Here is a 13,913-nt window from a genome sequence, read left to right as displayed (position 1 = left end):
TTTTGCCCCCCCCCCCCACACCTCGGCGGCTCGCAGCAACCCCCGCCCCACACTCACCCCCCCCCGGCTAGAGCATGCGCAAAAGAAGCTACGGGGGCCGCAGTGGGACAAGCGGAAAACCGCGATTCCAAGGGAGCGCGCCGGCGGCCCCTAGCGGTCAGCAGGAGAAGGCTCGGAGAGATGCTGGGAGTTGGGCGCTCGCCTCTTGCTGGACGATACGGGAACAACACGCAGGTAATCCTCGGTTTACCACGGGGACGCCGCGACGGTCATTAGCAGGGCTTTTTTTTTCCTCATAGAACGTTCAGAACGGAGTTCCGGCATCTTTTTTGGATGGAACCTTGTAGGATAGGCAAGGTGGGTTGTATGACATGTGTGAGTTCCGGCACCTTTTTCTTTTACAAAAAAAGCACTGGTCATTAGTGTGAAAACGGTCATAAGTCCCATTTTTTCCCCCAGTGCCATCGAAACTAAATGTTCCTTTTGGTGACCACTTGGAAGTTACGATGGCAGTGAAAAATGGGACTTGTAACCTTTTTTCCACGCTCACGACCATTGGGGCGTCCCCATGGTCACGTGATCAAAACTCAGATGCTTGACGTCGGACTCGTATTTATGACCGTTGCGGTATCCTGAGGTCATGTGATCACCTCTTTTGACTAGCAAAGACAATGGAGAAACCAGTTTTCCTTAACTGTTACTAACCTCCATCACAGTCAGAATATAGCTGGAAGGGACCTTGGAGATCTTCTAGTCCAACCCCCCCCCCCAATTCAGATAGGTGGTGGCTGTCCAGTCTCTTCTTAAAAACCTTTAAGCAATGGAGCACCTACAACTTCTGGAGGCAAGCTGTTCCACTGGTTAATTATCCTCACTGTTAGGAAGTTTCTCATTATTATTATTACTAACTTAACTGCAGTGATTCACTTAACAACAGTGGCAGAAAGGTTGTAAAATGGGGGCAAAAACTCACTTTACCAATGTCTCATTTACTAATTTTAATAATTATTTTTTGGTTCAATTGTGGTCGTAAGGCGAGGACCACCAGTAGTGTCATTCTAGAAATGTTCACAAACAAGGCCGCTGAATTAAGCTACTCGCAGCTATTGCCCTTTGAACTTAAATGGGAATTAATAGTGGCTGGTAAATGCACATCAGACTGCACAGTGACTTCCCATCTGGAAATTCTCCTGCTAGGATCAGCCCCGTGAAATACGAAATAGAGGAATGTTTTTCAAACTTTGCAACTTTTAAGATGTGTGGACTTCAACTCCCAGAATTCCCCAGCCAGCAATGTGTTAGCAATTGTGTACATATCATTTAGGATTAAAAATTCACCTATAAATCATCCTAGCTCCCATTATTGGCTGACTCTAGGATATAGAATCGACTTACAACCATTCATCTAGCAATCATTCAGTTACTGAACAGCACCGAAAAAAGTAACTTATAACTGCTTGCTTATGACTGTTGCAGCATCCCCATGGGTCATGTGATTAAAATTTGGGAACTTGGCAACTGGCGTGTATTTACAGCAGGGGTCCCCAACCTGTGCGCCGCGGCCCGGTAGTGGGCCGTGGCCTGCTGGTCACCAGGCTATGGGACAGGCTGGCCAGTGTGCGCATGCACACCCCACCTGCGCTAGTGCCATGGCTGCAGGGTGCAAAAATGGGCCACCGCCGCACGGCACAAAAACAGGGTGCCACTGTGCCACGGGGCACAAAAATGGCTGCTGCTTCACTGTGGAACACAGAAACAAAGCATTGCGCCACACCAGAACAGGATAGGGTTACAATCACACGGGCACTAGCCCCGCCCCATTTGCGGCACACGCGTGCTCATGGTCCCATGCGCACGCATGTAAAATGCTTCTTCCTCCCTTTTCCTCCGGTTCAACCACCGACAAAGGTTGGTGACTTCTGATTTACAGTACAATGGTTGCAGCACCCTGGAATCATGTGATCACCATTTGAAACCTTTCCAGCCAGCTTCCAACTGGCAAAGACAATGGAGAAAGTTGGATTCGCTTTAATGACTGCACAATTCACAACTGCAGTGATTCACTTACCAACTGTGGCAAAAACAGGTTGTAAAACCAGACCTGACTCATTTAACAGCCTCCTTCCTTAGCAACAGAAATTCTGATCCCAATTATAAATCAAGGACTACCTGTAATTGGAAGCAAGCTATTTACAGCTCTAGCACAAACAATAAATTAACCATCACAGACTGTTCCATGTTTTAGACAAGGAATTATGTTCGGTGATTGTTAAGCAAGAAACATGGTTCGGGCTCGCAAACACTTAGTATAATGACCCAAGAACATTGTATTGCAACATTTGGTACTATGGAGCTCAGCCTGGAAATGCTTTAGCCCAGGAACAGTTCCCACTGCATTGTAATTTGGGTTGCTCTTTGCACTGAGGAGGAGAAATTTTTCTCTTCAAAAACAGTTAACTGTGAGAGGGACCTGGAAGTCTTAGTGGGCAATCACTTAAATATGAGCCAGCAGTGTGTGGCAGCAGCCAAATAAGGCTAATACAATCCTCGGTTGTATAAATAGAAGCATAGAATCAAAATCATGTGAAGTGTTAGTACTGCTTTATAAATCTTTAGTAAGACCACACCTGGAATACTGCATCCAGTTTTGGTCACATTACAAAAAAGATGTTGAGACTTTGGGAAAAGTGCAGAGAAGGGCAACTGAGATGCTTAAAGGCCTGGAGACTAAAACATATGAAGAACAGCTGCAGGATTTGGGTTTGGCTAGTCTAGAGAAAAGAAGGACTGGGGGGGGGAACATGATACCAGCATGCCAGTATTTGAGGGGCTGCCACATAGAGGAGGGGTTCAACTTATTTTCCAAAGCACCCAGAAGGCAAGACAAGAAACAATGGATAGAAACTAATCAAGGAGAAAAGCAACCTGGAATGAAGGAGAAACTTCCTAACAGTGAGAGCAATTAACTAGTGTAGCAGTTCCCAACCTTTTCTATACCCCGCACCCCTAGAACGCTTCTGATATATTCTCACACTCCTTACAAAAGTTCAAAATAACAACTTATGCATATACACTATAATTTTGAAACTTCTAAACCCAGGTTTCCGCACTGCCTAGAATATCATCTTGCACCCCCAGTTGGGAACTCCTGAACTGGTGGAACAGCTTGCCTTCAATCTTCATCACTGGGGTTTTTTTTAAGAAGAGTCTGGACAGCCACTCGTCTGAAATGGCATAGGACCTCCTGCTTGAGCAGGGGGTTGGACTTGATGACCTCCAAGACCTGTTTCAGCTCTCTTCTGATTAATATAGATAACTAACTCTCAGAATTCTCCTAAACAAGGGGAATTGTAAGCTGCCCTGAGTCTTCGGAGAAGGGCGGGATATAAATGGGATTAAAATAAAATAAATACATAAATAAAGGGATCTTGGCCAACACAGGTTTTGCCTCTCTGCCACCAGGGTGCAGCAGAGAGCAGGAGGGCCAAGTTATGCAATTGACTCCTTTGCCCATTGAGGGCTACGCTCTCTGAAGGTTTCCTTCCTCTGATGTAATGCAGTGACAGATGACAGAAATTGTACTTCAGCCGTCTTGGGGTAGGCATAGAATTCCCACCCAGATTGCCGCTGAAATCTAGATGCTAAGGACAGAAAGTAGGAGAGCCAAATGATATAAAATGTAAATATTTCAGTACAAATTGGGCTCCTGTAGTTTTGTTTTGCAATCAGCCAGCATTGTGCTACATTTCCAATCTGAAAAATCAGTTTTGCCATATTTTATTTTTAAGTGCCAAAACAAACAAGGCAGGTTGTGATTCGACATTAGTTGACCTCACTGAAAAACAGATTTAGTCATCTCTTGATTTTCTGCTCCTTAACGAATACCAGCTTCCTGGGCGGGTTAGACTTTAATCCCGACCCACCATATGAGTCTCCTTTGGTCTGTCGATCCGAAAGAGGAACTCAGCAAGCACAAAATACCCCAGATATTCTACGGTCTCTGGCGTTGTGTCCGTATGGTAGTGGCCTCCTTCACCGTGGTGGCTGAAACAGTGGGTGTGCTCCACACGCAGATCAAAACCCTGGGGAAAAGTCAAGAACCCATAAATTCCTGCCTCTAGGGAGGGCCCCAAGCTGCAAACATTTCCTTTCAGGTACATCCTATACAAGGCTGTGTTATTTTGGCAGTCCTCGTTTAGCGACTGTCTCATTTAGCTACCCGTTCAGTTATGAGAATAATTAAAAAGTAAATTTCCGACAAGTTTCACAAGCAAAGGAAAGCTGAAATAAGATCGTAAGCATACTCCTGGCTTCACAGTGACTGCTTTACTTAATGACCAAGTTGCCACTCAATAAAGGTAAAGGTTCCCCCGCACATGCGTGCTAGTTGTTTCCAACTCTAGGGGCCGGTGCTCATCTCTGTTTCAAAGCCGAAGAGCCAGCGCTTGTCCGAGGACGTCTCCGTGGTCATGTGGTTGGCAAGACTAGACGCCAAAGGCGCACAGAACGCTGTTACCTTCCCACCGTAGTGGTTCCTATTTTTCTACTTGCATTTTTACATGCTTTTGAACTGCTAGGTTGGCAGAAGCTGGGACGAGTAACAGGCGCTCACTCCGTTATGTGGCACTCGGGATTCGACCCGCCAAACTGCCAACCTTCTGATCGACAATAGTGGTAACTAAATGAGGACTACTTGTGTATTTTGGGTGAGAGACATATTTCACCCAAAGTATAAGCTGCATTTATACCAATACAGGTATAAATAACTGAAGATGGGGAATTTACATAATACTCCTTCCTATTTTTGTCACCTGTGAAGTGGGTTGGACTGAGAGACTGACCCACAATCACCCAGTCAGCTTTCACGTCTGATGTGGGACTAGAACTCAGAGTCTCCTGGTTTATAGGCCAGCACCTTAACCACTACACCAAACTGGTTTTCACTGTATCCTTTACTATGGTGCATGTTACAGAATTCAGTGCATGAGGAATTGATGATGATTTCAAATAATGATCACTTTGCATCCAAGCCAGTATATGTTGGGTTTTTTACTTGAGAAACATCAGTAGACTTGACTTACTGGATCTTGGGAAACGATTACAGGCTGGCAAATGAGTGGAGCTTTCATTTCAAAAAACTTCAGCCAATTGTTCACTTTCTCATCAGTTTCCAGAGGGCAGGCAGAAAATTCAGAGGGCTGTAATTAAAAAAATAAAAGTGACTGCACTTGAATAAAGAAACAACACAGGAACTGAAGTCGTGAAAGTCTATTTCTTGCATGTACAAACATGGCAGTTTGACACCCCTGTTCTAGAGAAAGCTCTAATGCCAGAAAAGTAGAAGGAAAGGGAGATGGACTTAATTACAATGGTGGACCAGGTTATGGACATATTACCTTGGAGAAGATGTCTGTGTAAACACTAAGAATTGACACCTACTACTTGATAGCACACAATAAAAAAGCAAGTTTGCAAATGTTTACAGAAATTTAGTCTTTACTTTTTTTTCTTCTTGTTGTGTGACGTATATTTCCCAAAGAAAAATGGAAAAGCTTCTTATAATCGTCTTACCATAATATGAAGTTTTGCGTTTCCTTTCTGGATAATGAAAGTACCGCCCATCCCAACTGTTTTGTCACCATAATGCTTATCCAAGGCTTTCCTTATGCAGGATATGAAATTCTGCTCACCAATTCTCCTCTTTGCTCGGACTTCAATGACCTTAAAAAAGAAGATATATTAATATTGTTATGTTAAGCAGAGAAAAGTCTGTAATGTAATGTGAGTTGAGAGTAATACACTTCTAAGATTTCATTATGACATACTTAATGCTCCTTGCTTAAAACATTTTGTGTCCATAATCTCCACCTGACAATTCTAATGGTCAATCATTATTCCCACATTAAAAGCACAAGGCCAGAAGCCCATAGATTGAGTTATTCCTCTCAGAAAAAGTTGAGAAATTTGATCTGGGAGAGTTAGGTTTTTTTATTTCCCTTTTTAATCTAGTTGTAAATAAACTAATGTTTGGGAATTCTTGGCATCCAATATGTTCCCTATCTTCAATCTTCATTTTTAATGTATTTTTTTTTAAAAAAGCATCTAGGTGTTAAATAGTCTGATAGCATAGGACAGGGTCTAGAATTTAAAAATTTATTTGGAAGTGTGCCCAATTAAAGCAAAAAGACAATGTAGCAAACAAAACATTAATGAGACTAAAAAGACAGGCAGGAACCAACCTTTCTTAAACTGTTTCTGGTCTTATGGAGTTGCAAACCTGTTCTCTTACTGCAGCCAATTTGTGAATTGTTATCACCCAAGGGTTTAACAAGGGCCAAATATATTGCCTTTCTTTTCATTACAAAAACATAAGTCAATTAAATGGGTAAAAATGTACTCAAATCTAAAATGACATTGGTAGTCTTACTACATGGGACCAGAGTTTTCTGCATCCAATAAATAAAGTCAATAGGATGTTAAAAGAAGAAATTCACGTATAACATTTGTGGATTCATAAGGTATAGGGAAATGTTATAGTATTGTTGTGAGTAAAATACTGAATATAGCTGTGGAACACAGCTGTATGTGTCTGGATATACTTATGTATATCTTTATTGTATGTAGGTGGTCCTTATTTAACAACCAATTGCAAAGTTACAACAGTCACATGATTGCATTTTGAATGTTCAGTAAGCAGCCTGCATTTATAATTGATTGCAGCATCTCACAGTCCTGGCTGGGGTTTACATTTTTTGCTGGAAACTAGCGTTTACTTCTGGCAAAAAAAAGCTCATTCCAAATGGTGGGTTTGCTTAAGAAACACTGCAAAAAAAAAAGTTGTAAAATCAGGTTGGTTATTTGATAACCCACTTAACAGCCGGCATAATTTATGACTGTAATTCTGGGTTCGATTATTGGTGAACGTTGAGGACTAGCTGTAAAATATATGTGTTTAACACCAGAAATTCCATTGGTAATATGTGTGGCTATAGAAATTTGTCAATAAAATGAAGCAAAACAAAGCAAAGCATGTTCACATGTAGAAGTTGGTTTGTTTGGGCTTGCTAGCTTTTTTAATTTTCTGTCTTTTAATTGGGTTTTTTGGGTAGTCCTTGCCTGGATATTTTGTTTGTAAAAAAACATTTTAAAAAGCTGACCAAGCCACATACCTTACCAGAAAGGCCTTCACTTGCATATAGGTTAGCCAGCAGCCCAAACTCACAATCATTATATAAAGAGCTGTATTTTTGGAGCAGACAACTGCCATCCTCAGGGCTGATCTTGGCTAAGTAACTTCCATTGATTGCTGCCCTTTCTTCCTTTTCAGCTTGAACAATTGGGATAAACTAGATAGAAGCAGACAAACATCTTCAAATAGATCAGCACTGTCTACCATCATTTCACAACTATTAAACAAGCAGCACATTTTGTTTACAGCTTATTCCAACTGCAGAAAGCCAGCTACGTGGTTTGAAAATCATGGTTTATTTGTTAACATGTAGTATGAACCTACCCAATGATGGTTCATTCAGTAAATCCTTTAACACATACTATGGCTCAGAATGAGCTGGGGTTAAGGCCTCATCTTAAACACAGAGACAGTCCAGAAAAAAACAACAACAGAGGTGTTAAAAGTCTACTAAAATAGATTTAAGCAAGATCTGAATCCAATTAAGTCAGGGGTCCCCAACTCCCAGGTTGCAATCTGTTGGAACTGGGCTATGGAAACGGCGGGCAAACGTGTGAAGCTTCATGTCTGCATGCACGGTAGCTAGGTTGCACATGCGAAACCATCCCTCCTCCCCCGCCTAGTCCTTGGAGCTAGAAAAGTTGGAGACTACTGAATTAAGTAAACCAAACTTTAAAAGGAATTTTATAGCCTAATGGTGCAATCCTTGTAACAAAAATTAAAACAGAAATTGAGAGCAGTGCCAAGATCAACTATGCTGGCTGAGGAATTCTGGAAGTTGAAATCCACAAGTCTTCACATTGGCAAGGTTGAACAGCCCTGCTTTAAAGTATACGCGACTAAGGCTAATATTTTCCTACCAATTATCTTACCTCAGCATTGCTTCCCACTACCCTGGAGGAAACAGCTCCAGCACCAAGAAAAAATGCTCCGGGTAACTGTATTTCTTTTGCTATTATGTTCAAGTCATAAACCTAGATGAGAAAAGAACGGTTACATCGGCTTGTCCAGGGCAGTGCTTCTTAAAGAGGTTTCCCAGGCCTTCCCCAAGAACCAGGGGTAGGCAACCTCGGCTCTTTTATGACTCATGGACTTCAACTCCCAGAATTCCTGAGTCAGCATAGCTGACTCAGGAATTCTGGGAGTTGAAGTCCATGAGTCATAAAAGAGCCAAGATTGCCTACCCTTGCCCAAGACGCTCTTAGGAGTCCACAAATTTAAAATGAATTGCCATCCTAGGTTGAAAAAGAATACCGCAGGGGTCTTCAAACATGGCCCTTTTATGACTTGTGGACTTCAACTCCCAGAAATTCTCTGCCAGCGTGCCTGGCTGAGGAATTCTGGGAGTTGAGGTCCACAAGTCATAAAAAAGCCAAGTTTGAAGACCCCTCCCCTGGAATACAGTATTAAAATCTCATCCAACAATCATGAGAAGTGGCAGTGAATGCATCAATTTTAATTTTTAATATGGTAAATATAAACATAACCCATACAAACAAAAGCTATTTTGGAGTCCACCGTAATTGTTTTCAGCAGGAAGGGATCCACGATTTATTACTAACTGCAACGTTCAACTTATGACCACCAGAAAGAGACTGTAAAATCGGTCAAGGTCATATGGTGACCCACTTTATGACCATCATGACTTACGGCTGAAATTGCAAACTCAATTATGGTTGTAAGCCAAGGACTACCTGTAGTAATAAAGGAGAATATTTGTAGCTCAGGGTTGACAAGGGGGGGGGTCCTTGGTGCTCTTTGAGCTTGCTTTTTTTCTTGCAGACATTTCATTGCCCTAATTAGGTAACATCATCAGTGCTATCCACAAAGTGATTAGTGCATCATCATTACTAGCACTGATGTTACCTAGTTTGGGTAATGAAACGTCCACAAGAAAACAAGCAAGCTCAGAGAACATCAAGGACCCCTCCTCCTCCTCCTCCTCCTCTTCCTTCCTCTCCTCCTCTATCTTCCCTTTCCCTGCTTCCTCCTAGCACTGATGATGTTACCTAGTTTGGGTAATGAAACGTCCGCAAGAAAACAAGCAAGCTCAGAGAACACCAGGGACCCCTCTCTACCTGTAGCGTGAATTCAAATAACGCAACCATTTTGTGGGTTTCGTTAACTACTAACCTGCATTTTTAAAATTGCGGAATTAGGATCTGAACCAAGTCTCCCTTTTAAAGGGTTAAAAAAAGGTTACAAATTAACGCAGGTGCAAAATGGACTAGGCTGACTTTACTGGGATCACTGCAATATTAGCAAAAATGATTTGATTCCATTCCAACCTCCCAAAATGGGAATTATCGTTTCTGATCAAAATGGGAGGTTATTGAAGGAACGACTTAATCTCAAAACCTTTGCATATGGTTGCAAAAGTAGACCACATTTTACTTACCTTGTCTTTCTGTACAAGTGGTAAAAGATATGGTACCCCTCCCACATCTGCTATTCTAGGCTTGCCACAAATACCTGTAAGAAGAGGGGGGGGGGAAGGGGGCAAATTATTTTCCAGATTTTTTTTTACTAATCCAAAACAATATAAAGCAATCAGCATTTAGTAGACCTCTAATCCAATTATTGTGGGTTGTATTATGAACCAGGCAATGGTGGCTTGTATAACCAACCATAGCTAAAGTAAACCATTACTTAGCATAGCATCCTTCCGACCTACACAAGATCACAGGGAGACATGGTCACCAACCCTGTGATGTAATGACAAAAGTAGGGCTGTTCTGTGAAATTTGAAGTCCTTCGAAAGTAGGAAAAAATAGGATTTTTGAAAGGAACATTCGGCGTTTTAAGGCATGCAACAAGGGCTCTGTAGCTTGAATAACCCAATCTTAAAAAGGCTTAAGCAAATTTACTCTGTTTGTTAAAGAAAACCCATCCCGCCAAATTTGTCCCTGTCCGCCTGGTGGCCCACATGTTACCAAGGTATTGCCAACACGTGTAATATTTTGTCACAGATACCATGTGTTACCTTTAACAGGAAAACAGAAGGGTTCTCGAGTCATATCAGGACAATCCACTACAGAAGCCTGGACATCTGCAAAATTTTCTTTAAGTCCATTCTGTAGAACTGGAGGAAAAACAGATCACTTCACAGAAAAATGGAAGAATGGAACATGTTAAAGCTGACCACGCTGAAGGCCAGGGTGAAGCCCTTCAGTTCAGTATTAATTCTTCCTGTTTTCTGGTACTGTTTTCTGGAAGCTCACTGTGTGTGTATATACTAGCCACATCCTAAAACAAAGGCAAAAAGCCAGGGCAACGATTTAATATTAACTGAATGAATTACTGCCAATTCAAATTAATTGCATGTAAAGTCAGGCACTGCATTTGTAAAACAAATGGATAGCCCGTCTGCATATACTTACATATAGTCCTCACTTACTGCCTCGTTCAGTTTTAACAATGCTGAAAAAAATGTTATGACCAGTGCTCATAGTTACAACTTTCACACCGTTCCTCAGACATGTGATCACCATTAGTCAGTATGTGTTGTCCTGTGCCTGACTCATTTTTCATTTTTCCCTCCTCGCAAAGCAGAGATTGACTACAAGAGAGCAAGCACACAATGGGAAATACAGATTGAAAGCAATGCACTAGCAACTGCAAGTGTGTTATGCAAATAACCTGGCATATTTCCCATTCTGTGGCTGCTTACTCTCTTGTAATCCCTTCCACTGCAGTCTTTCTGCTCTGTGGTGCTGCTCTGCCTCCCCCTGGCCAGACTCAGTGAATGCCCTTTGGTAAATGAGGCTCTGTCACATTTGCTCCATGCATCCCAGGGCCATGTCCTTGTCTAGCATCTGAATCCTGGATCACCAGCATAAGACAGCAAAAATCAGTTGGGACAGGGCACCAGCAGGGGTAGGTGACAGCAGCAGGGTGCCGGGAGCCAAAAAGGCAGAAATGAGCAGGGCATATAGCAAGTAGATTTTATATACCGTTCGATAGTGCTTTACAGCCCTCTCTGAACAGTTTACAAATGTCAACATCTTGCCCCCAGCAATCTAGGTCCTCATTTACCAACCTAGGAAGGATGGAAAGCTGAGTCAACCTTGAGACCTGTCAGGATCGAACTCCAGGACGTGCACAGAATTAGCCTGCAATACTGCATTCTAACTGCAATTCCACCAGAATTTCCTCCAATGCTGCAGTTGTAAGTGCAGGCCAGTTGCCAAACACTCAAATTTTGATTATGTGACTGCAGAGGTGCTGCAACAGCCCTAGGTAACTGTCATTTGCTCAGCACCAGTTGCTGAACAAATGGTTAAGCAAAGACTATCTGTAACTACGGTATATTTTACTGAAATAGCTACAGTGACAAGACTCTTAGTGTTGACGGGAATGTTCTTGAAACTCCCTTTTCCCAGGGCTTACGGAATGCTTCTGCCCTTGTTTCTGTAATGACTTCCAAGTGTTCCCTTCAAGGACATCTTCACATGGGGGGAGAAAACTTGCTTCCTTTTCAAACAAATACACACCATGTTCTATAGCGGGCACTATATCCTGCTTTTCTAACTGCTCCTGTTATACTGATTCTTCTCTCACAGCTTCTCTTAACACAAAAGAAACAAGCTTGCTTGCTTACCATCAGCCACTTCTTCCAGAGTAGGAGTGTGAAAAGCAAATTTTTCCACTCTAGACATGTTTCATCCCAGGCAGCCGACCAGGCGGGTCAGCTCCTAAGAGATCAAAGTACATCAAGAACAGGTTACAGGTCTGTTAATGAACATACTGGTTTTGCGATTAAATCCAAGCTTTAACAGTACACATGTTCAGTCATTTCTGAGAGTGATACATGTTTAAAAAGTCACGAACCTACTGTTTCACTATTTCAGTCTTTCCTTCTGTTGTGAATGTCAGTGCCCACATCTGCTCTTTTTGATTATTCAGAGGAAAAAAAACAGATGATTCAACAAGCAGTATTGCTAATGAATCAGCATCTACAATACCTCAACTACTTTGGACAGGAAAAAAGTATGTGTACAGTATAAGCCAGCAATTTCATTCTAAAGGAATAAATTTAACTGAATATTTTTTCTACAGATAATGTAAGTAAATCAAACATAGTACATGGCTGCAATACTGTTCTTACTTTAAGCCCGGATTCATAGGTGGCTTGTTTGGACATAGGCTGATTTATGGTTTAAGGCAATGTGAGAATAATGCAATGGTTTACTCAATAAACCAGGGGTGTCAAGTTCGCTATGTCACATGACATGTTGCAACATATCACGACTTTTTCCCCATTGCCAGAGCTGAGGTGCGTGCGGTTTCAGCATGATGCACCCGGCCCGTGGGTCGGCAGTTTGACACCCCTGCAATAAACCAGTTAGGCATTCGCACATAGTCTGTATCACTTAGAAGCAAACTTCTCAACTGTTGACTGTTTACAGACATTAGATTTGAAGTTTATTTGCTGGTTGCTTCAAATCAAACGTTAACAACAACAAAAAGGAAATGGGTTTTTTTTTTCTTCAACAGTTGACATTATTTGGAAGTAAGCTCCAATTAATTACTGTCTAGGAACAAGCAGGAGGATTTGCAGTTTATTAAGTTCTATAGAAAAAAAGTCAAGGGAATTTATTTCGCAAGAAGAAATTAATAGCAGTTGAAACCACTAATCATGCAAATTGTCCATTATCAGGGCCACATATTTCCCAAGGTTTTGAGAACAGCTTGTTTACAATATTAGCTCATTTCTTAGTATGAATTTATCAATTCCTCAGTGATAAACTTATCACATTAAAAAGTATTATTTATTGTGCTAATGTTTTTCTAACACTTTATACAACTTACATTCTACTTCCTACCTAGACCTATAAAGTCTCCTGTGTATTATTTATACCAATCCAAATTGCCATCTCAGTCTTTATAGTTTTCAATTAACATTTTCATCAGGAGCATCTCAAGCCATTTAACATCTCCTAAGGCAGAAATTCTAAGAGGAATAAAATAAAAATGCAACCTATTAAGAAATGAGGTTTCAACGGTTGTGCCTGGGCTGGCTTTAGAGCAGTGATTTTCAAACTTTGACAACTTGCGTGGACTTCAGCTCCCAGAAGTCCCCAGTTTTGGAAAACACTGCTCTTCTAAAACACCCATTTTCTGGATTTACAGCCTGGAATCCAAAGTGCTATAACTACCCAGGTTGAACCCGCACAAGATGCCCTCTGCACAAGCCTACCCAACCTTTATCTTAGCATGTAAACCCCAGTACCTATTTGCAACAGAGATTTCTCCAAAGTAGCTTCAAAGTTCGGCAAATTGGCCTGGAGTCGGATACAAGCTTTATTGCTCCTATAGAAGCTCCATCAAGTACAAACAGGGATTACTCCCGTGTAAACACACCTTGCATGGACTAAGTTCCGCGTTTTTCCTCTTTCCAAATGTGTTAAATCCCATCAGCCAACAGCCAAGGATTGAGCTGGGACCACCACTTATGGAAGGTATTAAGTCGGAGCCTTAATTACTGCCTTAAATTAGTACTCCTCCCAAAGCAAACCGTGCAAAAGACGCCCCTGATTGCCTTGGCTTTACTTACAGCACTAGAAGAAAGGCGCGCGCGGGCGCAGGACGTTTCCTCCGCCCGGAGCAACTTCTCAAGGCTTAGTAGGCTGGCAGCCACGCCCAGAGCTCCTTTTGACCACTTTCAAAAGGGCGCGCCCGGCCTCACCCATTCCCCTTCCCGGTCTGTGACGTCACTTTTTAC

At 42.0% G+C, this 13,913-nt stretch overlaps 1 protein-coding gene across 2 annotated transcripts; it reads right to left on the bottom strand.

The window, feature by feature from the left end:
• Positions 1–3,767: 3,767 nt before the first annotated feature.
• LOC308667150 (ester hydrolase C11orf54) lies at positions 3,768–13,897 on the bottom strand. Of its 2 annotated transcripts, none has more exons than XM_081326275.1 (9): positions 13,746–13,897; positions 11,790–11,883; positions 10,173–10,271; positions 9,588–9,661; positions 8,062–8,163; positions 7,170–7,346; positions 5,572–5,721; positions 5,082–5,198; positions 3,768–4,082 (listed from the first exon to the last, which is right to left on the bottom strand). In XM_081326275.1, exons 2-9 carry the CDS (start codon positions 11,845–11,847, stop codon positions 3,909–3,911), a joined length of 951 nt encoding a protein of 316 aa, XP_081182401.1. In that variant the 5' UTR covers positions 11,848–11,883; positions 13,746–13,897; the 3' UTR covers positions 3,768–3,908. The 2 variants fall into 2 exon arrangements, with proteins under 2 accessions (XP_081182401.1, XP_081182402.1); XM_081326276.1 differs by lacking the exon at positions 13,746–13,897 and adding an exon at positions 13,553–13,738.
• Between the last annotated feature and the right edge of the window lie 16 nt (positions 13,898–13,913).

The sequence above is a fragment of the Vipera berus genome, assembly GCF_964194415.1.
Source record: "Vipera berus genome assembly, chromosome: 4".
NCBI classification, from domain to species: Eukaryota; Metazoa; Chordata; class Lepidosauria; order Squamata; family Viperidae; genus Vipera; species Vipera berus.
The sequence above is the reverse complement of the archived record's forward strand: the minus strand, read 5'-3'. Positions and strand labels throughout refer to the sequence as shown.